Below are 27,498 nucleotides of genomic sequence, written 5' to 3' on the forward strand. Positions count from 1 at the left end.
AGACAGCTGCATTCACTTTAGATAGGACACCATCTAAGTCCGTTGAGACGACGTCATATGAACATTGGTTTGGCAAGAAACCAAAGTTGTAGTTTCTTAATGTTTGGGGCTGCGATGCTTAAGGCTTCAGCCAGAGAAGCTCGAATCCAAAGCGAACAAACACATCTTCATAGGATACCCAAAGGTAACAGTTGGGTATACCTTCTATCTCAGATCCGAGGGCAAATTGTTTGTCACTAAGAATGGGTCCTTTCTCGAGAAGGAGTTTCTCTCGAAAGAATTGAGTGGGAAGAAGATAGAACTTGATGAGGTTGTCGAACCTTTATTTCAACCAGAAAGTGATGCAACACAGAAAGATGTTTTCTGTGGCACCTACGTCTGTTGAATAGGAAGTTAATGGTAGTGATCATGAAGCTTCGGATTAAGTTGCTATCGAACCTCATAGGTCGACAAGGATATGTACTACTCCTGAGTGGTATGGTAATCCTGTCTTAAATATCATGTTGTTAGACAACAATGAACCTACGAGCTATGGAGAAGCGATGGTGGGCCCGTATTCCGACAAATGGTTAGAAGCCATGAAATCCGAGATAGGATCCATGTATCAGAACAAAGCATGGACTTTGGTGGACTTGCCCGATGATCGGCAAGCCATTGAGATAAATGGATCTTTAAGAAGAAGACGGACGTGGGCGGTAATGTTATCATCTATGAAGCTCGACTTATGGGAAAGAGTCTTTTCACAAGTTCAAGGAGTTGACTACGATGAGAATTTCTCACCCGTAGCGATGCTTAAGTCCGTCGGAATCATGTTAGCATTAGCTCTATTTTTCGATTATAAAATTTGACAGATGGATGTCAAAACAAGTTTTCTTACCTATTTTCGTAAGAAAAGTTGCATGTGATACAATAAAAGGTTTTGTCGATCCTAAGGATGCTAAAAAGGTATGCAGGCTCCAGCAATCCTTCTATGGACTAGAGCAAGCGTCTCGGAGTCGGAATATACGCTTTGGTGGAGTGATCAAAGCTTTTAGGTTTATACAATGTTTGCTAGAAACTTGTATTTACAAGAAAGTAAGTGGGAGCACTACAACATTTCTGATTAGTATATGTGGATGAGATTCATTAAGAATAAACCATTCACCATCGGAGCATGACCATAAAACATATCTCTCATATAAATAGAACAACCATTATTCTCGGATTTAAATGAGTAGCCATCTCGAATTAAACGAGATCCTGATACAATGTTCATGCTCAAACTTGGCACTAAATAACAATTATTGAGGTTCAAAACTAATCTCGTAGGTAAATGTAGAGGTAGCGTGCCGACGGCGATCACATCGACCTTGGAACCATTCCCGACGCGCATCGTCACCTCGTCCTTCGCCAGTCTCCGCTTATTCCGCAGCTCCTGTTTTGAGTTACAAATGTGAGCAACTGCACCGGTATCAAATACCCAGGAGCTACTACGAGTACTGGTAAGGTACACATCAATTACATGTATATCACATATACCTTTTGTTTTTCCAGCCTTCTTGTCCGCTAAGTATTTGGGGCAGTTCCGCTTCCAGTGACCACTTTCCTTGCAATAAAAGCACTCAGTCTCGGGCTTGGGTCCATTCTTTGGCTTCTTCCCGGCAGCTTGCTTGCCGGGCGCGGCAACTCCCTTGCCGTCCTTCTTGAAGGTTTTCTTACCCTTGCCTTTCTTGAACTTAGTGGTTTTATTCACCATCAATACTTGATGTTCCTTTTTGACTTCTACCTCTGCTGATTTCAGCATTGCAAATACTTCAGGAATGGTCTTTTCCATCCCCTGCATATTGAAGTTCATCACAAAGCTCTTGTAGCTCGGTGGAAGCGACTGAAGGATTCTGTCAATGACCGCGTCATCTGGGAGATTAACTCCCAGCTGAGTCAAGCGGTTATGTAACCCAGACATAGTGAGTATGTGCTCACTGACAGAACTGTTTTCCTCCATCTTACAGCTGAAGAACTTGTCGGAGACTTGATATCTCTCGACCCGGGCATGAGCTTGGAAAACCATTTTCAGCTTTTCGAACATCTCATATGCTCCGTGTCTCTCAAAACGCTTTTGGAGCCCCGGCTCTAAGCTGTAAAGCATGCCGCACTGAACGAGGGAGTAGTCATCGGTACATGCCTGCCAAGCGTTCATAACGTCTTGTTCTGCAGGGAGAACAGGTGCGTCACCTAGCGGTGCTTGTAGGACATAATCTTTCTTGGCAGCTATGAGGATGATCCTCAGGTTCCGGACCCAGTCCGTGTAGTTGCTGCCATCGTCTTTCAGCTTGGTTTTCTCTAGGAACGCGTTGAAGTTGAGGACTACGTTGGCCATTTGATCTACAAGACATATTGTAAAAAATTTAGACTAAGTTCATGATAATTAAGTTCATCTAATCAAATTATTCAATGAACTCCCACTTAGATAGACATCCCTCTTCTAGTCATCTAAGTATAACATGATCTGAGTCAACTAGGCCGTGTCCGATCATCACGTGAGACGGACTAGTCAACGTCGGTGAACATCTTCATGTTGATCGTATCTTCTATACTCATGCTCGACCTTTCGGTCTTCTGTGTTCCGAGGCCATGTCTGTACATGCTAGGCTCGTCAAGTCAACCTAAGTGTTTGCATGTGTAAATCTGTCTTACACCCGTTGTATGTGAACGTTTGGATCAAACACCCGATCATCACGTGGTGCATTGAAACAACGAACTGTCGCAACGGTGCACAGTTAGGGGGAACACTTCTTGAAATTATTATGAGGGATCATCTTATTTACTACCGTCGTTCTAAGTAAACAAGATGCAAAAACATGATAAACATCACATGCAATCAAATAATAATAGTGACATGATATGGCCAGTATCACATAGCTCCTTTGATCTCCATCTTGGGGCTCCATGATCATCTTGTCACCGGCTTGACACCATGATCTCCATCATCATGATCTCCATCATCGTGTCTCCATGAAGTTGCTCGCCAACTATTACTTCTACTACTATGGCTAACACATTTAGCAATAAAGTAAAGTAATTTACATGGCGTTTCTCAATGACACGCAGGTCATACAAAAATAAAGACAACTCCTATGGCTCCTGCCGGTTGTCATACTCATCGACATGCAAGTCGTGATTCCTATTACAATAGCATGAACATCTCATACATCACATATATATCATTCATCATTCATCACAACTTTGGCCATATCATATCACAAAGCACTTGCTGCAAAAACAAGTTAGACGTCCTCTAATTGTTGTTGCAAGTTTTACGTGGCTGAAGTAGGGTTCTAGCAAGAACGTTTTCTTACCTACGTGAAAGCCACAACGTGATTTGTCAACTTCTATTTACCCTTCATAAGGACCCTTTTCATCGAATCCGCTCCAACTAAAGTGGGAGAGACAGACACCCGCCAGCCACCTTATGCAACTTGTGCATGTTAGTCGGTGGAACCGGTCTCACGTAAGCGTACGTGTAAGGTTGGTCCGGGCTGCTTCATCCCACAATACCGTTGAAGCAAGATAAGACTAGTAGCGGCAAGAAAGTTGACAACATCAACGCCCACAACAAATTGTGTTCTACTCGTGCAAGAGAACTACGCATAAACCTAGCTCATGATGCCACTGTTGGGGAACGTTGCAGAAAACAAAAATTTTCCTACGGTTTCACCAAGATCCATCTAGGAGTTCATCTAGCAACGAGTGATTGGATTGCATCTACATACCTTTGTAGATCACGCGCGGAAGCGTTCAAAGAACGGGGATGAGGAAGGCGTACTCGACGTGATCCAAATCACCGGAGATCCTAGCACCGAACGGACGGCACCTCCGCGTTCAACACACGTACGGTCAGCGTAACGTCTCCTTCTTCTTGATCCAGCAAGGGGAAGGAGAGGTTGAGGAAGATGGCTCAGCAGCAGCACGACGGCGTGGTGGTGGATGCAGGGCGTCACAGGCAGGGCTTCGCCTATACTATGAGAGAGAGATGTAACAGGGGAGAGGGAGGCACCAAAAGGCTGAGGTGAGATGCCCTCCATTCCCCCACTATATATAGGGAGTCCAAGGGGGGGAGCAGGCCCTAGGAGATCCAATCTCCTAGGGGGGCAGCGGCCAAGGGGAGGGGGGCTTGCCCCCCAAGCAAGGGGGCGCCCCCCTTTAGGGTTTCCCCCAAACCCTAGGCGCATAGGCCCTTTTAGGGCTGGTGCCCTTGGCCCATATAGGCCAAGGCGTACCCCCTACAGCCCATGTGGCCCCCGGGGCAGGTGGCCCCACCCGGTGGACCCCCGGGACCCTTCCGGTGGTCCCGGTACAATACCGGTGACCCCGAAACTTGTCCCGATGGCCGAAATAGCACGTCCTATATATAATTCTTTACCTCCGGACCATTCCGGAACTCCTCGTGATGTCCGGGATCTCATCTGGGACTCCGAACAACATTCGGGTTACTGCATATACATATCTTCACAACCCTAGCGTCACCGAACCTTAAGTGTGTAGACCCTACGGGTTCGGGAGACATGTAGACATGACCGAGATCGCTCTCCGGCCAATAACCAACAGCGGGATCTGGATACCCATGTTGGCTCCCACATGCTCCACGATGATCTCATCGGATGAACCACGATGTCGAGGATTCAAGCAACCCCGTATACAATTCCCTTTGTCAATCGGTATGTTACTTGCCCGAGATTCGATCGTCGGTATCCCAATACCTCGTTCAATCTCGTTACCGGCAAGTCACTTTACTCGTACCGTAATGCATGATCCCGTGACCAGACACTTGGTCACTCTGAGCTCATAATGATGATGCATTACCGAGTGGGCCCAGTGATACCTCTCCATCATACGGAGTGACAAATCCCAGTCTTGATCCGTGTCAACCCAACAGACACTTTCAGAGATACCCGTAGTATACCTTTATAGTCACCCAGTTACGTTGTGACGTTTGGTACACCCAAAGCACTCCTACGGTATTCGGGAGTTACACGATCTCATGGTCTAAGGAAAGGATACTTGACATTGGAAAACTCTAGCAAACGAACTATACGATCTTGTGCTATGTTTAGGATTGGGTCTTGTCCATCACATCATTCTCCTAATGATGTGATCTCGTTATCAATGACATCCAATGTCCATAGTCAGGAAACCATGACTATCTGTTGATTAACGACCTAGTCAACTAGAGGCTTACTAGGGACATGTTGGTGTCTATTATTCACACATGTATTACGATTTCCGGATAACACAATTATAGCATGAATAAAGACAATTATCATGAACAAGGAAATATAATAATAATGCTTTTATTATTGCCTCTAGGGCATATTTCCAACAATTAGTACACTGGATCTAAGGTCCAACTCCTACTACCACACATGTACTCAGCTTGACCCTATACGCAATTGTCCGGTACTACTACAATACTATGCTAAGTTGCTAACATAATGATATTATTTTGTAGCCATGTTAACAACCCATTAAATTTGTTTGTTTTTGTTTGTATTTGTCTATGATTCAAGGGGGTTTTAAGTTCCAATCAATGCCTATTTCTGTTTCCGTATCCGCTTTGTATTCGCTCCGTGTCTGTTTCTGGTAGTATCTGTTTCCGTATTCATTTCTGGGGTTCCTGTATTCGTTTTCGCTTCTGCAAAGAAATGTGAAAACAAATACGATAGCACTCAGTTCCGTCCGTTTCCGCTCCGTTTTCATCCCTACTTGGTGATGCGTAGAAAATTTTAAATTTCTGCTACGATCCCCAACAAACACCACACCCATACCCGTACCTAGTATGGCAACCGCACCCGCACCTCCTCCAGCACCTGCTCCTACACCCAGCTCTCACGATAGCCCTAGCTCCATCTCTGGCTTGAATGTCGGGCCGTCGACATTGGCTGAGCTCGACGCCCTCACGGTAAATACGCGTCGCACCTTCATCAAATCAACTAATTAATTAATCTTCAGTTGTCGTTCTTTTTGGATCTCTGACGCCGCACGTATATGTCTTTGTAGGCCGACTCCACTCCGTGCACCCTCCTTTACCACATGAAGGGTGGGTTGGTGGATGTGGGGAAGGGTACTATAGTCAAGCCTAAGGATCGATTGTTTCACCGCCGGCAGATGCCTGATAACGCCTTAAGGGTCTCTGTGGCGAGTGTGAAAGCAGGCTATGAGGGTTTCCCTCGTTCGATAGAAACCGATGGAGAGGATGACGAGACCCTGATGCAGCTTGGCCAATGCAAAAATTGGCCGATCATGTGGCCGAAAAATCTTCTTCGTGTCGAGGTGGCCAGGAGCACACCAACGAGACCTCAGGAAGGTATGACCACAACACCACCTACACAAGTACAACCATCGTCTGTGCTGCTTGCTGAGATCGAGAGACATGAGGAAGGAGGGCCAACCGTTTCAGCAGATGATGCCATCTGCCCCATGGAAGAGGATATGGATCATGACATGGAGGAGGCCGATGACCCTAACCAGTATTTCAATACTGCCTTTGACAACGAAGTAATAATGAGTCAACCATATGAATATGAGATGCATGTACCAGAGCCGGAACATCCTCGGGAGTGCAAGAAGTCTTTGTTCATGCAATCCTCGCATGACACGCCTCCAGATGTCGGCTCCACCCAAGCTCAAATAATTAGCCAGAGTCGTCCAATGCTGAGCCCGACAACACTAGGGGTGGTGCTCAGGGAGGGTCTGACAGACCCACCAGCACCTAAGCCCACCAAGAAGAAGCAGAGGAAGAGACCTGCGGCGAGAAAATCCAATAAAGCTGGCAATGTTGGTTCTAGCAGCCAGCTGCCTTCGACCAAGGTTGACCGTGTACCGATGAAACATGTGCCATTAATCCATGTCGCGGGAGAGCCAATGGTACCGGCGAATGCACTAACTGCCATAGCAGGGGATCTCAGGTGACTCCATGACCATGTGCTTTCGACAGAGAGAAGCCTCCTCGCCTCGGATGATCCAGGATACCCACTTTATACGGTTCATGTGCCGAGCAGTTGCAAGATGTATGTCCACACATGCCCCGCGGACCTCTTCTTTCTGAGGTTTGATTACATCTTCCAGATGTTTCAAATGAGGACACTCGATTTTACGTTCATCCGCCTGTATGCGCTGCACATGAACTACATCGTCAGGAGAGAGCAAGCCACCGGTCTTGCGGTCGCGGTCCCATACTACATGCATGAGGGCTTCTTGTCAATCAATGACGCCAACCGTCAATATGCGAGTCAGTACATCGAAGAATTCTTGGTCAGAAATAAGGACAAAGAAACGATTCTCCTACCTTATCATCCCAGGTATAAGTCATCCGCGGATAGCACTATAACACATACGTGCATTTCAATAGTTACTTTGCACGCATGGAGGCTAACTTGATCATGTATTTTGCGCAGCGGGGGGTGTCGTGCCGTTCTCATCATTCTTTACCCGTGTTGCTCCCGCTCTCTATATTTGGACCCGTTGAAGAACATACAGAAGAAAGATTACACACACATAAAGTTTGTTCTGGACAGAGCTATGTTGGGCTTCAACATGCAGGGTGGCTGCATCCAATGCAAAAAAAACAAATAAGGTCAGGCTTTGTTTCGGCCACAAGACTGAATTCTGTTGCATCCAGCAACCGACAAGAAGTGAGAATGATGGATTCTATGTCATCCATCTAATGATGGAGTATAGAAGGGATGTGCAATCACTTTGCATGAAATCTTCATCCGATACCCATATCCAGAGATGGGCCGAAGCCTTTGGAGCCATGCCGGATAATCAACTTCGAAATGATTTCTACCGGATCCAACAGGAAATTGCATCCAACATCATGAAAGATGTCCTCTAAGAGAATGGGATGTTCTACGGTGGCCCAATATCGCGAGCTGACGTCCGAACCCACATTGCCCTACAGCGTCAGGACATGACGCCTTTCACTAAGCTTGGGTCCACCCTTCCGGATATGGACAGATGGGAAGAGTGCACAGCTTAAAAACAATTTTTCTGTTTAATTACTTGTTACTTTCTGTACGACAAAACTTCGAATCTCTCAGTACGACGAAACTATTAGATGTATGATGCCGCGCTCTAGTTAATTACTTTCGGTACGATGAAATTTGTTAACTATGTTTACTATATATGTTGCTTCTATTTCATAACTGTTTCGTTGAATTTGCTTCATGATATATATATATATATGTGTGTGTGTGTGTGTGTGTGTGTGTGCATCTCTGACAGGTATATAGATCAACGATGGCGAGGAAGCGGTATGCCGTGTATGTAGGGCATGTTCCGGGTGTGTATGATGAGTGGCCAGAGTGTCAGGCCCAAGTCTCTGGCTTCTCCGGCGGAAGCCAGAAAGGGTTTGATAGCAGAGCGGAAGTCGAAGCTAGTTACTTGAGATTCATAGCACAACAGGGGATTCAGAACCAGCGCCGCTGCAAAAACTACTACATAATACCGCTTTTGATCATCGTGATCGCTCTTATCTCGTATGTCATAGTTTAGGTAGATGATGAAACATGTGTCTACGGTGAAAATGTAAGAGACATGTGATCATTAACTTGTATCGCTATTTCGAGATGATGATGAGATCGACATCATTTGTGTTGAGACTATGTTGATATGATGAGACTATGTTGTACCACTTCGATGATGATGATGAGACATTCCTTTTTCATATAGTTTCAGTGTATGTGTATGTTGTAATTGTATAAAACATGTAAAAATATGAATACAGCAACATAAAAAGAAGAGAATACTAGCAGTAGCGTGGGGTATTGGAGTAGTAGCAGCGCTGCTTACCAGTAGCGTTGGTTGTAGGGGCACGCTACTAGTATTAGCAGTAGCGATGGACAGAGGCGCGCTATTGCTAGATATAGATAGCAGTAGCGCTGGTTCAAACAAGCGCTACTGCTAAAAAATAGTTGTAGCGCCGTAGCAGTAGCGCGCCTGCCTGCGCTACTAATAGCCAAAAACCCAGCGCTACTGGTAAGGGTTTTCCTAGTAGTGTACCCACCCTTGAATGTCTAAGAGGAGACGGTGAGTGGATAGCGGGAGTCGAACTCCCAAGAAAGCCATCGTCTTGGAATCATTGCAGCTACGTACATAGCGCCCACGAAGATTAACTCGGGCAGCGGCAAGCACTAGAGAACCCGACAGAAACCCAGACCATGTCTCCGCCTGCGATGCTCTCAAACATAGCAACAACGCCACACCGCCACCATCACCGGTCCTGCAACAGACAAGGCTTTCGCCCAGAGACCACAATCCAATCAAGGAGGGGAGATGCCGACACACCTCGGCAACGCCTCCAAAGAAGAAAACGACACCCACGGGCACCGTCGCCGCTAGCTCCAAGAAGACGAGCATAATTTTTCATCTAAACCGCCGCACATCGCCCACCCCCATCAACAGATTAGGCCAAACTGTTGGAGCCACACCGCCACTGTCACAACATCTCGCCATCATGTTCAGACCACCGCGGAACATTGACCTCGCATGGCCGAGAACAGCCCGACCACCAACCAGCACCTTCACAGTCATGAAATCCACCTCGCCAACACCCAACCATCCTCATCTCCTCCGCCACGGCCGCAGGCTGGCACTCCATGCCACTACTTCAAACCGATGCCACACAGGGGAGAAACCTACGTGCCAAGTCGCCCATGCGACCATGCATGCCTACCATGGCGCTTCCCTGTGCGAGCCCGTGCTCCGACCTCGGCAAGGAACCAACACCGAACTAGGCCGAAACGCCCCCAACACCGCAAAGGGCGGAAAATTACCTAGTTCTACCCTCCCACCTCCATACTTCAAAGGTAGACTTGGTCATTTGTCAAGGACCCCTAGGCTATATAAAGCCCACATGGGAATGTAACCAACTCACTCTCACTTGAATACTCTCAAGTGGAGGGTCACTCTCCTCCTTCCAATCCCCTTCAAGAGGGCAAACAGACGCGAGAGCCCAGACTCCGAGGGACCTTGTAAGGCTCGGACTAGTCGGGAGTCATGGGACTCTGAAAACAAACACACTCCAAGTGCGTTCTGCCTCGGGCACCGCTCTTGTCGACTCTCCCATAGGATGTAACTTGTGTTCCCATGAGGCGACTGAAACTATTTTAAAAAACATTGACGTGTCACTTTGTCGAGTGTATGACAACCTTTGACAAAAGGTCGTTGTACACACGTCGCTAGTTTTTAACGAAGCTACTAAGGATACCCTAGTGGAAAGTTCATTCTTCCACGTCAACATTGGAGCCCGAAGCACACGGCGATCGCACCCTCGACGTGGTAGTCGAGGAAGTAGGCATCAAGGAAGCCCAAACACCATCGCCCCCAACAAAGGACTCACCGCTCCAAAAGCCTTGACACCCACGCCAAAACTACCTTAGGCACGGGGGACGAAGGACACCTCACTGCAGGAAGCTTCACCTCGCCGAAGGCCATACAGGACTCGCGCTCCATCGCAGTGGCCTTGAAAGTGTTGTCAGTGTGCCGGATGTTAACATCGACTCCATCCGAGCTTGATCGACTAGCTCCAAGACGACATTGCTGGCATCGGTCCAAGACCAGGGCATTCACCCCCGACAATTTGGGAGAGCATCCAACTCAAACCCCACCACTGCAACCGCTCTAGACGGACCACAAGGGAATGAGCTTCAGTTGCGGGACCTTCGCTCTATGCCGCATACACCCCTCCGGCAGTTTTTCCGCCTCCCGGGGCCCCATGGCCCTACCCGTATTGGGGACCACACCTCGTCGTGATCCCGCCATACACATGAGGGCCGCCGGGAGGAAACATGAAGGCAGGAGACGCTCGCCTCGGGGAGTAGTCACCTTTGGAAAGCCAAGCCTGCATGGAGCATAATGAGCGCACTCATGTCGCGTTAGGAGTACGTCGAGATGCCTCCAACAAGCGATCAATGTAGAAAAGTTTTCCATGGAGGCCTCTTGGGGTTGCTCCACCAGGAGAGAGCGAAGCCACTCTCTCGAGGGACCTTCCAACGAATAAAGTGATGACTCCCATGGCATCGACAGTGTCACCATAGAGTGCGGAGCGAGTCTTGCAATGCCCTCTCAATGGAAATAAGGGAGGCACCCTTCCCCTTCACGTTTAAGCAACCCGACATCAAGCCTTTCTCCAGGGACTCCAATCCTTTATAGTTCCCGGAGGTGTACTCCACCACAATCTGGGCCGCAAGAGGCGTCCCCATGGATATGTGCAACCTCTTCCCATTCGGGCTCTCTGGGATCACACATACATGGTTCTTCAACTTAGGAAGGGATCCATCTGCTTATGGGAGTGACTCCAAGAGGCCTCAATGAACAACTTTCAAGGAAACTACGTGTAGCCGCTTATGTTGAGCGTGTTGTTCCACCTTCAACAGAAGATAGGAGAATCCATCCATGACTTCAAAAGATTCTTGTGGGTCATGAGCCAGATCACCTATTCCCCTGACTCTATTGTTATCCACACCTTTCGCCAAGCCTTCTTGCTAGGAGAGCTAAATCGGGCACTCAGCCGTCGTCCCCTGCGCACAATATAGCACCTCTTTGATGTGGTAGAAGAGTACGCAAGGGGAGCTGACAAAGACCGCTCCAAGAAGCGAGCAAAGACCCTCTCACACGAAGGGCGAACTCAAGGCCAAGACAAGGGAGGCAAGGGACAAAGTCGTTCGGCAAGCAAGGCACAACTGTCAGGGCAACATGACATGGCAATTGAGGATGCCACCATAGGCATGGCACCCCTCGACAGACCCGGGGAGAACAGACGCTCACCAGACCCCAACACCACGTGGTCCTCAATCAACAAGAGCACAAGCCATTGGACCAGTGACTGCCAGGACCTCAGTGATCCACCCAAGCATCACGGCGGGTGGCCTCCCCAGGCCAACCGAGCCTTAGCCTCTCAAAGGGCACCCCCTCGATAGGTCGAAGCCAACGCCATGGTGGTCATGAACTGGCCCACCCTGAGAGCCACTGAGCTCCTTTTTCAGACAGGCTTAGTGTCAGGACGAGAATTGAAGAGGACCCATAAGGAGTATGTGTGTGAAGTGAACATTGCGGGGGCCCTAGCTCCAGCCCCAACAAGTGGGCTGAGATCCCCATCTCATTCAGCAGAAAAGAGGGAATCTGCTTCCCCCATGACGATTCCTTGTTCTTCACCTATACCATCGACAATTGCCATCTTTCCGGGATCCTCGTTGATGGCGTAATCTCGATAGACATCCTATACATGGGCACACCAAAGAAGTTGTTGGAACCCCGAGGTAGATACTGAGAAGGCACTTTAGAGCTTTCTCTTTACCCTCCCTCACACGCTTTCTGCCGAAGAGATCCATTCGACCCTTGGGACAGATCAAGCTCCTTATGATATTTGAAGACAAGCAATCATCACATGGAGAAGGTCCGCTTTGATGAGGTGGATCTGGAGCCCTCCTTCAACGCCGTCATAGGGCAGACCACCCTACATCGTTTCAATGTTGCCGTTCACCACAACTACATGTGCATGAAGATCCCCGGGCCTCAAGGATTCATTACCGTGCAGGGCAAGCAATCCACCGACCGAAAGATACTCCACATCCAAGAAGCACAAATAGCTGCCTCTGAAGTTACCCTACAAAATCTTGTAGGAGAAGCTCGCCTCGCCTCCCAAGGAGGTTGCCCACTGCATCCTCATGCTAACAACGGAAAGCAAGATCCCGACCGGGAGGTAGGGAAGGAAGGCTTGAGTCTCAACGTCATAGGGGATTCCATTGAGGCCATGAAGGCATATGATCTAAAGTCGCAACCTAAGGGAGAACTAAAGAGCATTCACCTCTTTGGGGGAGACGACCCATGCTCAGCCTGAATCGGGTCCGACCTCCCTCTAGAGATAGAGGTCGCCCTTGTTTCGATTCTCTGCCAAAATGCGGGTATCTTCACCTAATCACCAGCCGACATGAGAGGAGTGCCCCGGGAAGTGATGGAACATCGCCTGCCATGAAGCCAGAACACATACCTATCAAGCAAAAGCCATGCAAATTGTCCATCGAAAGGCTCAGAGTCATCAAGATCGAGGTGGAAAAGCTCGTGAAAGCGGGCATCATCCGCCATGTATGGCACTCGGACTGGCTGTCCAACCCCATGTTGATCTTGAAGGCAAATGGAAAATGGCGCATGTGCATGGACTTCACCGACCTCAACAAGGCATGCCCAAATGATGACTTGCCCGCTCCCGGGAATCGACCAACTAGTTGACTCCATGGTAGGGTGCGAGCTCATAAGCATCACGTACGCTTATTCAAGATACCATCACGTTCACATGGCAAATGGATGATGAATTAAAGGCAAGCTTCGCCACCCCAAAGGGGACACCTGCCTCTGCATGCCATTCTGCCTCCGGAACACTGGAGTAACTTTCCAATGCTTGATGAATCATGTCCTGTATGGACAGGTGGGAAGGAATGTTGAGGTGTATGTGCATGGCATCGTTCTCAAAAGCCCACTCACCCCATCACACCCCGAAGATCTTACAGAGACCTTCAGCAATCTCCGCAAGTTTGGAGTCAAGCTCAACCTTGAAAAGTGAGCCTTCAAAGTCAGGGGAGGAAAACTCTTGGGCTTCCTTATATCGCAGCGAGGAATGGAAGCCAACCCCGACAAGATCTAGGCTATCGTGAATATGGCCTCGCCTCGCCCTAGCAAGGATGTTGAGCGTCTGGCGGGACGGATGAAGGCGCTGGGGAGGTTTGTGGCCCGCTCCGCTGAGAAGGGACTTCCTTTCTTCAAGACCTTGAGAACATCACAGGTTTTGAGTGGATGGACGAAGACCAAGTTACATTCAAATCCCTCAAGTCTTACTTGGCAAGCCCGACCTTGCTCACCAGCCCGAAGCCTGGGGAGACCTTGCCGCTATACCTGGCCGCCACACCTACGACTGTGAGCTTTGCACTGGTGAAGGAAGAAGATGTAAGTTAATTACCAATCTATTATGTGAGTGAAGCACTTGCATGGGCTAAGGAGAGAGATATTCAAATGTAGAAGTTTGTGTATGCGCTGCTTGTGGCCTCGCAGAAGCTCCGGTCTTACTTCATTGGTCATTCTGTGGTTGTCGCCTTCCATTGGAGGAGGTCTTTGGCAACAAGGAGGCCACTGGTCAAATTGCCAAGTGGGCCAGAGAGCTTCCCTCTTTCCATCTCAAGCTCACGACTCGCACATCCATCATGCCTCAAGTATTTGCAGACTTTGTTGCCGAGTGGCAGTCGACACCGCTCCCCGCCACAGAGGAGCCCTGGCGGAACCTGGTTTGTTGTGCTATAGTAGTGTATGCATACTCATGTTTTTTTAAGAACCTAAAATCGACTTATGTAACGATGGCAATCATGGGGTGTGCGGGATCTTCCATGAAAACTCTTATATTCGTATTTCAACACATACTTGTTTCCATCTTAACAAATAGCCAAGTTGGCTATGCGTTCTAATACAACAGACATCACAACTTATTAACAAATGAAAATTTATAAAAAATAAATTTTGTTGGAAGAACAAGCAGAAGCTAAATGCAACCGAACTTCTAAACAGATTACCTCCCCTCCCTGGCCGCTCCCGCAAGCGCCGCCGGGGGGGAAACCCTAGCGCGCGGGCTCGGCCCTCCTCCTTGCTCCTCCCTCCCCTCGCCGCCGCCCCCGTGTGCTAGCGGGCAAAGCCCGGCCAGCTCGGGCGGCGGCGGGGCCTCTTCCTCCCCCTGCACGGCGCTGGATGGCGCGGGCCATCTGGGCTGGGCGGCGGCGCGGCGCCGGCGGCCGGCGACGGGGACGCGGCCTGCAGGCGGCGGCGTGGAGTGGCTGGTGCGGGCTGGGGTGTTCTCTGCTCCCGGCGGCAGCGGCTTTGGGCGCGGCTCAGATCTGACGAAGCTGTGGCGCGGGTGGCCTGGGCCTCTGTGGTGGCGGGGCTCCGGCTCGCTGCAGGTGGTGGCCGACTCCGGTGACCGTCCCCTACTGCGGCGCTCCCTGGTGGTGGCGGGCCTGCCGGCCCCCGGCCGATCCGGCGATGGCAGGTGCCGCGGGCTGTGCTCGGCGTGGATGGGGCTGCCACGATGTGGTGGTGGCCCTTGGCGGTGGTCGGGTTCGTCTCACGGCGGCGGCTGGACCTCTTCAGCGTCGGCCCATCGGTGAGCGGCTTGTGCAGGCCTTCAACCCCTCTTCTCGGTGCCCGGGCGCAATCTTCGTCAGAGAGTTGGCTCGTCCCCAGCTTTGGTCCATCGCTCGTCTCGCGCCCGGGCTGCAAGACCGATCTCTTCTCGCGCCTGGCAGCAGGACCGAACCCGGCTCGTGCTCGGCTGCAGGACCGAGCTTGTCTCGCGCCTGGCGACAGGACCGAGCTCGTCTCGCGCCTGGCGACAGGACCGAGCTCGTCTCGCGCACGGTGCAGCAGGACGAGTTGATGGTGGCCAGATGCTAGGGGCCGCTCAGTCTCTTTTGGTTGGGGTAGCGGCGGGTCTTGGATGAGGTGGTGTTTAGGTCTTGGATGCCGGGGCGGCGGCCCTGGTGGTGGTTGCACGGTGCTCTTGGACAAAGCCCGTGCCTTGGTGCTGCCCGGTCATCATGGTCGTGTGGGCGGCGTGGTTGCCGGGGTGTGGCGTTCGGTGGCAGTGATGTTGGCCGAGGTGAAAACCTGCTCTATCTTCGGACGGACCGGTGGCGGCGAAGATCGCTTCCTTCTTGGAGGCGTCGTCGCGGCTCTCATTGCCCGTCATGCGGCTCCGTGGGAAACTCTAATCCTTGGATCGGGCGGTGGCGGCGCTCCAGCGTCGTATCCTTCCTGAAGACGCCGCCTTGGAGCTCATGGTTCGTCATATGTAGCTTCATATCTTCGGGGCGGTAGTGCTAGGAGTGGTGTTGCTGCGCTCAGCGCCTATGTATCCTGTCTTGGGTGTGTGCGTCTGTCGCGGTGGCGTGGCGTTGTACTGGATGCTTGTGGTTTGGTGCTTTATATATAAAGCGGGGCGAAAGCCTTTTTCGGTAAAAAGGTATCAACTATGGAAACCAGAAAGTACTTACATAAATGTAGCTTGACATAAATAAGTCCCATCTCAAACCAAATGAATTCTCTTGGTGCCTTAAGAACAGGAAATGCCAAGCTACTAAGATTAGCATTGGAAAGTTGGATGATGGGGAAATATATAGTTACAAGAAAGTGCCAGGGCTGTGGTGTTTCACTCAGGTTTCCGCCTCACATTTTCAGGACCTCTGTTGCATACAGAGGGAGTGAAGATTTTCCTCAAAATGTGGGTCACTGTGGCCCCTAAACAGAACCAACGCCCTAAAATATATTTAAAAACACACAAGAAAAGAGCAATCAATCAAAAGATCAGCATCATGTTAATGCAAATGGTATTACACTGCACAGAATATGCATTACGTTGTATATGTATCCTAGCCTAGCCTCCTCATCCACCTGAAAGAGGGGAAAACACAATGTGATTAACAATGATGTAACAAAATATTAAAATGCTAGCCAGAAAATAAATCATCATACATTGTCATCAGAGTCTCCACTCAGATGGCGAATATGGTGCATTCACGTGACCACCAAGATATGCATAGGAATTGTTGGGATGCTTCAAACCAGCACTTCCATTATTAGTACAACCATAGCAGTGACCTTTATTCAGAAAAAAAAAAGGAAGGGGGTTTGTCGATTAAATGACATGTAACCAAAAGGCACAAACACACAATAATATCTTTGCAGCTCAGGGTAAACAAATGTGTACATACAGTTATTGGATATGACTGCATGAACCAGTTTGAGATATAACAAACACAAAGCTCCAGGTTAATGGATGAGAATATGAGATGAAGGGAAACATGACACAATAGGCTAACACAAAGGTAAATGATCATATACTACAGCTAGAGCATTTACAATGATATCGAACAGATTAGTAGTTCAATTAGTGGACTCGCATACTGTATTTCAATGATATTTAACATAATATAAGGGTGTAGAATACCATTGTCATTAGGTTTGACCATGCAGAAACGGGTAACAGCCATCTCTTCATATTCTCCTTCCATAAGTTTGATTTCAACGAAGAATATATCGCCGGTGACACATTCAGAATCATCATCTCCTTTAGTCTTCATGGTGAAGTTCAAATGATAGTACCTACTCGTCTTAAGGATGGTGCTATGGGGCTCAGAAATACATTGGTAGTGCAGAACATCGTTGAGTTCGTATGCAAGATCCTAAAAATAAGAAGCATGAAAGGGATCAGAATTGTTACAGGAGTAAGACAATATATAAGACAGTTCAACACTGGTAGCAGTATATAGAGCGCGAGGGCAGGAAGGAGAAAGAGAGATAGAGAGCAAACCCCCATCAGTTTGTGATCCTCATTATCCTTGTCTACTAAAGCTTGAGCAAGTAGGCGCATTCGAGCATGGCTTCTCTCAATTATTTGCGATTTTGAACATTTCATCATGTGCCATCAAGCCAGTAGAGAGATCTTCTTCTAGCCATCTCCACTGGAGAAACCCCCTCTTGCTTCTTGAACCTAATTTAGATCAATACATTCTATATGATCAGTAGATTTTACTTTGTTAAAATTGGGGAATGTACAAAGTGATACTAAGTATTTTGTGTCAACGTCATCAGTCGAGCATAGGGTTTAGGGTGACAATTTTGCACAGAAACCTATTGAATAGTGATCAAACAGCTCGTGGCAACTGCTTACATGCCTATTAAGTTCCAAATGCATAATTTTGTTTCCTTTTAAGAAATGGCATCCATGTTCCATTTTCAGATCCTCAACTCAGTGTGATCTCACTGCACTGCTTGTAAAGGACTAACGGTTGACAGAATTTACTGCTGCAGTTCAGGAAAAAATCTACTTTGGTAGTCTTCAGCTATGCTTAAAATATAAGCTCTGATTCAACAACTTGCACAAAGAATTCACAAAAATTATGTTTCCTTAACTTTTTTTATAGTAATAATGTTTCCTTAACTTACTGGTAGCAGAACAGGAATCTAGTAATATCATAGGCTGGTACACTTTCCATCAACTTGTCAGTTTTTCTATATTGTATAAGTTATTTATGCTGTATAACCTGTGACTATCTTTTGTGGACAACGTTTGCATATATACATAACCAATTGAAAGGAGCACACAAAACGGGATAAATGAATTGTTTAAAATAAAATCTAGAACAAAGTTTCGAAGCGTTACATTATATGCTTGAGCTCATCAAGATGGCAATCGATGGCAATGTTGGCTTCCTGTAAGCTCTGGAATGGCCCACCCAGGTGAGGGTATATGTGAAAATCCCCTTCACGGTCAACCCTGATGTAAAACGTCAAGCCCCAATCAGAAGGTCTACGGGACAAGATGGTTGAGGAAAGGCATCGCCTCGATCTCACGTTGGTGTCTTGAGCTGCTACCGCAGGTGCCGAGCACGGGGAGGTGGCGGTGGCAGTGGCTGATCCTTTCACTGCTATGGAGGAGAGGAACTCTTTCAATGCCGATAACGAAGATCCAGGGTTAATGACACGCACACGCCGCCCCTCCTCACACCTGAAGTAGAAAAGGCTCGGCCGATGAGTATAGAAATTTAATATCTGGAAGTACAGAAAAGTTGATGTCTACTGTATAGGCAACTTGCAAATTGCAATGCGTATATAATATGTAGTAATATCTAATCGATAAACAGAACGACTCGATTTTCGACTAGATCGGAAGCAGAAATCGAATGTAAGTCGAGATTGATGAGAGGTCACACCGTGGAGATAGACGCCGCCGCCGATCGCTATCGCGGGGTGGGGCGCCGCTATGCACGTAGTTCCCGTTCGTATCAAAGAAAGCGATCGGTGGCGCATCGGCGACGGGGCGTTCAGCGTCGTCCCATGTACGGCGGCGGCGGCGGCCTGTGAGAGGGAGAGCCATGGGGTTGCCGGCGATTCGTGGAGAGGATCATGGAAAATACTCCTATAAGGGACCAAATAAATCCCGAACGTTCAGGTTTTAAGTATGTAACCTTTTTTTACGGCGGCTTTGTTCCAGTTTTTTTTTTAAGATTGCATGTTTGCCAACCTCGGTTAAATTAAAGTTGTCATGAAAAAGCGTTCGGGTTGTCATGCTTAAAATCCGAACGTTCAGGATTTATATTTCGAATATAAGAACATCTACAGCCAACTTGACAAATCCGACCATCAAACGCCCGCAGGCGCGTTCACAAAAAGTGTCCGATCATGCATCAAACAATCCATTTTACAATCGGATACCTCAAATTATAAATCTTAAATCCATACCATGACGTACATACAACGTAAACCAATCTTTAAGCAGAGCTCATCCGGCTCCGCCATGCCTATATCCGACGGTCTGCTGTACTCCCCAAAGTGTTGGTCCGGTCGCCGGCGAGGTAGAGTAGGGCATGAGACACGAGCGGCTCACGAGACTCAAGGCGTCGTCTCCCATGCCCTACTCTTCATTGTCGGAGCCCGAAACCCTGATGGTGCCGGTGGATGTCAGATCGATGATGGATCGTCCTGGCACGAGCCAGCGACATCCACCACGACATGGTTGCCGCGCCTGGACTGGCGCATCATACGGGGCGCCGGAGAATGCAACTCCGTCTCGCCAACGTCTACCACCGCGAGGGCTGTCACAGCCTCCCGCGCCCGCTGCCTTGTACGGCGGGCACGTCGCGCCATGTTTGCGTCAGATGACACCCATGGTGTGTCCTCCGCCTTGGCGCACCAACGGACAAGTTGCAAACTTGCTCGTCCGCCACCATGCTCGGACGCCAGGCAGACCGCACCGTGGCAGCGATGGACCACCTAGCGACAGATACATGCGCCATTCGGGCGGACGCAATGAATTCCCGACGAAAGGAGTCCGAGCGCTACTGTTAGGCGGCCTCCTCTCGGGAGCAGCGGAGCACAAGCCGGGCGGTCATCTCCTCCTCGTGTGACGCCCGGATATTTAAGCTACAGTAATCTCTGCTAATAATGCCACATCACCTCGATTACCGTTGTTAATCTCGCGATGATTCAACCCTGTTCGGATTCAAAATTCAAATTCAAGATAAAAAATAAAAGTTTTCAAATATTAAAACCAAAATGTTCTGGATGTGACAAATAATGCATAGGTAATTATGATGGAGAAACCACACTTTAATAAAAGGTTTAAATATTCAAATGTTAATAAACAGTAGCAAAAACTATTATCTAAATACTTTTAAATAATAAATAATTACAAAACTATTTTATTTAGGTGCCAAAGTTATTGTGGTAGAGGTATATTTAGTAATGCAAATTTGGGTGTTAATAGCATATTTTGCAAACAAAAATAAATTGAGAAATCAAATAAAATCAGTAAAAGAATAATAAACTAAAAAAAGTAAAACCAGAAAGAGAAAAGACCCCGGACCAACTGGGCCATCTCCCAGCCAGGCCGGCCCACCCCCGGCCTACACATACCCCCCCACCGAACCTAACCCTAGCCCCGCACCCCCCCACGACCCCCACTCTCTCCCTCGTCCCCCCACTCTCCGAGATCTGGATCAGGAGGCCCGATGCCGACGCCCCTCGCCGGAGGTGCCATGCCATCGCCGCTCGTCGGACCGTCGCGTCCTCGTCTCCTCCCCAACGAGCTACCACGAGCCTCGCCGCCCCGTCCGCGACCGCTCCGTCGCCGGATCTCGCTGGACAACCTCGCCCCCTTCACCCGCGCCGCCGCCTGGACCTCGCCGGAGCCTCCCCACCGGACCTCGTCGTCTCCTCCCCGAGCCCACCTTGTTCATCTACAGGCTCAAAGTGAGCTCCTCCTCCATCCCCCAGCTTGCCCCCTTCGAATTCGTGGTCGTACGCCACTGTTCCACCATGCGCCCGAAGCTTTGCTCCCGCTTGCACGCACTTGATCTCTGCCCTGTACGTGCGCCAACACCGCGCTCACTTCACCCCCGGCCTCCTCTCCCTCTTGCGACGCCGTCCTCCACTGGACCCGTTGCCGCGTCGCGCCGTCCCCCGCTGACGGCGCTCCGCCTCCACCCCCGCGCTCGGCTCCGCCGCCCACCGCCAACCGCTGACAGCCGTGCCCGGCCAACCCCGCGGCGCCTCGCCTATGGACTCCCATGCCGCGTTCGCGCCCCATGTCGCCCCGTCTCCCACCTCTGCGCCCCGCCTTCCGCATCTGATCCCCGCCGCCCTAGCACGACTCCGGCAACTCCTTTGGCCGCCGCCCCAGACCACCAGGCCGCGCCGGCGCCGCTCCTCGCCTGATTCCGGCTCGCGGCGCCCGCTGGTCGTGGCCAGTTGCGCCCCTCCCGCTCACCGTAACGGGCGCCCACGCGCCCGCACCCCTCGCCCGATGCCTGCACCCGCATCCGCCCCTTTGGGTCACAGACAGGTGGGCCTAGCCCCAAAAAGTTATAAAAAAGGAAATAAATAAATAAAAATAATTATAATATTAATTAAGTTAATTAACCTGTTTAATTAATCTAATTAACTAGTTAGTTTAATTAAACCGTAATTAGATTAGTTAAACCCTAATTAGACTAAACAGTCAATGACGAACGGGACCCACACGTCAGCTGACCAGTCAACTCCTCTGTTGACTGCTGACGTCATGCTGACGTTAGCATGCACTGTTCTGGATAATGTTGAATTAAATTAATTAAATAAATTCTAAAAATGATTTAAAACTTTAAAAATCATATAAAATAAACCGTAGCTCACATGAAAATACTTTCTACATGAAAGTTGCTGAGAACGACGAGATGAATCCGGTTACGCAGATCGTTCGTCCGCCATGCATCCCTAGCATAGCGAACACGCAACTTTCCTCCTCCGGTTCATCTGTCCGAAAACGCGAAACACTGGGGATATTTTTCCGGATGTTTCCCCCCTTCACCGGTATCACCTCGTACCGCGTCAGGTCACCCCTAGCACAACGTAATGCCGCATCTTGCTTTTTGTTACATTGATTGCTCTGTTATTTATTGTGTTCCCCCTCCGTTACTTCTTTCCGGTAGACCCCGAGACTGCCGGAGACCCCCAGTACGACTACGGTGTTGATGACCCCTCTCTCTTGCCAGAGCAACCAGGCAAGCCCCCCCTTGGTCACCAGATATCGCCTATTCTTTTCTATACTGCTTGCATTAGAGTAGTGTAGCATGTTATTGCTTTCAGTTAATCCTATACTACTGCATAGCCTGTCCTTACTACTACTGTTGATACCTTACCTGCAATCCTAAATGCTTAGTATATGATGCTAGTACCATCAGTGGCCCTACATTCTTGTCTGTCTGCCATGCTATACTATCGGGTCGTGATCACTTGGGAGGTGGTCACGGGTATATACTTATACATAATATATGATACTTGTGGTGATTAAAGTCGGGTCGGCTCGTAGTAGTACCCACGAGTGATTCCGATGTTGGGGGCTGAAGGGGCAGGTGGCTCCATCCCGGTAGAGGTGGGTCTGAGTTCCCGAAGGCCCCCGACGGTTACTTTGTGGCGGAGCGACAGGGCAGGTTGAGACCACCTAGGAGAGAGGTGGGCCTGTCCCTGGTCGGCGTCTATGGTTATTTCAGAATAACACGCTTAATGAGATCTTGGTATTTGATCTGAGTCTGGCTACTGGCCTATACGCACTAACCATCTACGCGGGGACAGTTATGGGCACTCGACGTCGTAGTATCAGCCGAAGCCTTCGTGACGTCAGCGACTGAGCGGCGCACGCCGGGTTGGACCGCGTAGTGCAACTTCCTTTGTAATGGAGGTTTCTAGGTCTGCTCACCGGCCGCGTACACAACGTGCAGGTGTGCAATGGGCGATGGGCCCAGACCTCTGCGCCATAGGATTTAGATCGGCGTGCTGACCTCTCTGTTGTGCCTAGGTAGGGCTGCAACGTGTTGATCTTCCGAGGCCAGGCATGACCCAGGAAAGTGTGTCCGGCCAAATGGGATCGAGTGTGTTGGGTTATGTGGTGCACCCCTGCAGGGAAGTTGATCTATTCGAATAGTCGTGTCCCTCGGTAAAAGGACGACCCAGAGTTGTACCTTGACCTTATGACAACTAGAACCGGATACTTAATAAAACACACCCTTCCAAGTGCCAGATACAACCGGTGATCACTCTCTCACAGGGCGACAAGGGGAGGATCATCGGTTAGGATTATGCTATGCGATGTTACTTGGTGAACTTACCATCTACTCTCTTTTTCTGCTGCAAGACGGAGGTTACCAGAAGCGTAGTCTTCGACAGGACTGGCTATCCCCCTCTTATTCCAGCATTCTGCAGTTCAGTCCACATATGATACCCTTATTCCATTTGATACCAATGCATACATATGTAGTGTAGCTCTTTGCTTGCGAGTACTTTGGATGAGTACTCACGGTTGCTTTGCTCTCTTTTCCCCTTTCCTATACCCGATTACTGCGACCAGACGTTGGAGCCCAGGAGCCAGACGCCACCGTCGACGACGACTACTACTACTCGGGAGGTGCCTACTACTACGTGCAACCCGCTGACGACGACCATGAGTAGTTTAGGAGGATCCCAGGCAGGAGGCCTGCGCCTCTTTCGATCTGTATCCCAGTTTGTGCTAGCCTTCTTATGGCAAACTTGTTTAACTTATGTCTGTACTCAGATATTGTTGCTTCCGCTGACTCGTCTATGATCGAGCTCTTGTATTCGAGCCTTCGAGGCCCCTGGCTTGTAATATGATGCTTGTATGACTTATTTTATTTGTAGAGTTGTGTTGTGATATCTTCCTGTGAGTCCCTGATCTTGATCGTACATGTTTGCGTGTATGATTAGTGTACGATTGAATCGGGGGTGTCACAAGTTGGTATTAGAGCCGACTGCCTGTAGGAATTCCCCTTTCCAACTCCTTGGCCGAAGTCGAGTCTAGTCATTGAAAAACTTTTACTAACATGGCTGTGCGGATTACGGGCCCACGTCGCCATCTGGGTGGTATTAGGATCTTTTACTCCTCGATCCTTACTCTGGGACTCTGAACTCTCTTCTATTCGGGTTAAATGAATTTTGCTAAATCTAACATTAGGATCTCGTTATCACTTTCTCCCGGAGAGCCCTTCATTACAGATGATCGACTACTTCAACAGAAGATTCTGATAATACTCTCCGATGTTCTCCCGAAACTTTGTGCCATTGCTTTTGCAATTCCCTACCACCGAAAAATCCCTATGGATAAATACTTACACCTATCGTTCTTACTTTTATTCCCAGTTGGTCTTGTTATTACAAGATACCCCGAAATACTCGTCGTTGTTTCAATAATCCTTTGAGCTTACTGCCTTGCTGTTCTTTGTCACCTGAATACCCCTACGGATAATTCTCGCACTTATCAAGTATCCGCTCATCCCCCAATTGTTCATGTGTTTCACAATGGTCATCGAAATACTATTTGATCCTCCAAAAATCCTTAGTAGCTTATTGCTCTGCAATACTTGTCTGCTTGCATGATGGATGCTTTCCATATGTCTGGCAATATTCGTTAGTATCCTTAGACATCGTCATTTTGATCCCTTTGATTCAACATGAGTGCGAATGCACGCAATCATTAGTTGATCCTTTTAAATTATCTTTCTGGCTCAGACATCATTTTAGACATGAGCTGGTTCTCAGCAAATCCAATTTCTGTCGATTGTACCCCTAAGGCTATTCAACTTATCCATCCCTAATCAGAACATTGCTTCTGATCCCTTGATTTGAAAATCATAATTCCTTTGCATTTGATCTCTGGATTAGTCAGTTGTTTCCATAATCCAATACCTTTGCATTGTTACTTCCTCTAGTTGTGTGTCGATGCTCATGTCAGCTCTGTTATGGACCGGCAGATCCTTTAATGGATTTTATCCGACAGCATCCTTCATATTCAATAACCTTGTGAGCCTTCCCTCGGATACATAATGCATTTGGTAAATGGTATCATCTACTTTCTCAACCTTGCTCTACTTTCGAGCTTGTGATATTTACTCTTGAAACTTGTGGTATATGTTTCTAAGAAGCCCCTATGGGTTGAACATATGCCTTCTCTAAACTATGTGAACTCGAAAGTTTTCACGAGTCATACACTTCTGGTATTTTGCTAGATAAAATTTCAACACTACAACTTCTTCGAAAGTGAGAAGTGAATGAAAGGTTATGCATTGGAGAAGTGGGAGTCGACCTTGAACTTTGTGTTCATGCCCATGGACACGATGTAGATCTTATCATTAAAGCTTCTCTTAAATTAAATTATTCCTTTGGTATAAGTTCATCTTATATCCGGGATCTGGCCTTTTGCAATCGTGGTTCCGACCATGTTCTCCTTTAAATACCATTTCGCGTGCAAGTTTAAGCGCTTGTCTTCTGTAGAGCAATACCCCAGTCCAACCTCTACTTTGATCTGTCATCGAGTATTACCCCCTCTGGTATCTCGAGATTATCATGGAACTGCATAACTTCTTATGAGTTCTTCTTCAAGTATTATTTGACTTTCGCTGCATCATCATTTGACTTGATGTCATCGTCGACCGATTACATCTTCATGAAATCTCTCGACAAATGTGTCGTGGTCATCAGCAACATCCTGAGCTCTTCCAAGATATATATCAAATTCATGATGACAAATACCATCCTTGCCCTTGATGATTTGTTTTATCATCTACCACTTTATTGTCTTCCGTTCGACACAAACTTGTTCGTGTTTTGTGTTATACCTTGAGTTCCTTGCTACCCAGCATTGTTCTTCTTTACCTTGGATATTTCCACCTTTTATGTCAAGAATGTTGTGGGAATTTCACCACCTCTTATCCATTCTTGGTACAAGTGATACTTCTTGCCATATTCGTTCATTCTTAGACTATTGATTATTGAATCATCATTCCAACATTGATCATGCTACATAAGCCCATATTTCAGGTGCACCTTTCAACTATTGTTTAATTGTGTATGTTTTCCTCGAGCATACATCATTATATTATTTGATCTGACAAGTGTTACCTCTTTGTTCTCATAATTGTGGAAATCCATCCTAGTGAAACCTTGACGAATTGTCGCTGAGTTCACCAGCCACCTCCTCATCATGTCATTGGTTTAATGATGAACTCATGATTCGGGACTTGCTTCCATAGTTCATTCTTCAAGGATCTTGCAACACCATCTCGTCAAATTGTGTTGCACCCCTTCCTTCTTAGGCATCCTGTGTCTAAGGTATCCGGACACAATCCAGATCTAAATCTCGTTAAATATGATGGTTGGAACATTTTCCAAGCGTTATAACATTGGTCTTCATGTAACCCGGTAAGGTGATGTCATGCCTAGCACACCTGGCTGGAGGACATATTGTTATAGTTTCCTTTTTAAGAAGGTTAATCATTCTTTCATGAGGAAATTGAATGACTTGTTTAATAAGTTTTTCCTGATGGATCCTTTGTGTATCCAAGGACTAATCTTTGCTTGAAGACCTTGTCAATGCTATCTCGAAGCATGTCTGTGATACTCCGATCTTCGATAAGAACATTTGAAACAAAATGTTATGTTTTCTTGCTCAATTATCCAAACACCGTTGTATGGGTAATGTCATGAAATTTCTCTCCCCTTGCCTAAGGGGTTTTCTACATGATATCCTGCCACGGATATCATGCTCTGCTTGTCCTTGGGAAGGATATATCCCTGAATTATGTGTTTAAAACATATTGTCCTTTCCATTCTTCTGTTTAAACCTGATAATCGCATTTTCCTTTCCATTGTCTTGTTAAGCTTTCTTGTAATCTGACTTAACTGAGCAGTGATAATTCCCTGCTTAGTAAGCACCTCGTTGTACAACTCTGTCAGTAAGACCCTGTTACCATTGTTGATAGCATCCCGGTAACCACCGATGGACGAGAACTTTGCCTATTGGTCCGCCTCGTTCAACGAGCAGGAAAATGGTTCTCTTCGCCCCTCGCCCTTGGTATCGATGTTGTTGCCGACATAACTGATAGGCTAGCCTCTGACATGCCTTGCTATCGTGACCATGCAAGATGTCACAACTCCTACTTTTATCCCACATGGTGGGCCCATAACCCACAGTTCCACAGGATCGAAACCTGACTCTCCTGTACACCCTGTTGTCAAAGTTATTCCTCGCGCTTGACTTTGTATGTAATTCACGGGCCACCTGCCTGTTGATCTATTCAGGTATCAGATGCAATGCTTTTCACATTGCTCTAAACCCCTTCAACACTTTGTTTCAGGCATCGAACGATTGCCTGCCCGCTCGAAACTTCCCATGATACCTCCTTACTTTGCTCTCGGTATTTTATTAAGTTTCGATTCGAGAGTTACTTTCCGCCACCTTCCTCGATGTTGTCGACCCGATAGTCAACCCTGCCGAGGTCCGTTCTCCCAGAATGCCAACCCTTTATTCTTTCATAAGTACGATGGAGTTCCTGAGGAAAGGTGTAACACCCTCGATGCGACTATAGCTCCCACGTGTCGAGG

At 48.1% G+C, this 27,498-nt stretch overlaps 1 protein-coding gene and 1 pseudogene across 1 annotated transcript; one reads left to right on the plus strand and one right to left on the minus strand.

Annotated features, from left to right (window-relative positions):
• Window positions 1-16,308: 16,308 nt before the first annotated feature.
• Window positions 16,309-19,368, minus strand: LOC125554588 (annotated as a pseudogene).
• A 1,149-nt stretch (window positions 19,369-20,517) lies between these two features.
• On the plus strand, window positions 20,518-23,564 carry LOC125553508. The gene is made up of 2 exons (XM_048717280.1): window positions 20,518-20,820; window positions 23,453-23,564. The coding sequence occupies exons 1-2, from the start codon at window positions 20,580-20,582 to the stop codon at window positions 23,551-23,553; spliced, it is 342 nt and encodes a 113-aa protein (XP_048573237.1). The 5' UTR covers window positions 20,518-20,579; the 3' UTR covers window positions 23,554-23,564.
• The last annotated feature ends 3,934 nt before the right edge of the window (window positions 23,565-27,498 follow it).

This window comes from Triticum urartu, chromosome 4 (assembly GCF_003073215.2).
Source record: "Triticum urartu cultivar G1812 chromosome 4, Tu2.1, whole genome shotgun sequence".
Taxonomy (NCBI): domain Eukaryota; kingdom Viridiplantae; phylum Streptophyta; class Magnoliopsida; order Poales; family Poaceae; genus Triticum; species Triticum urartu.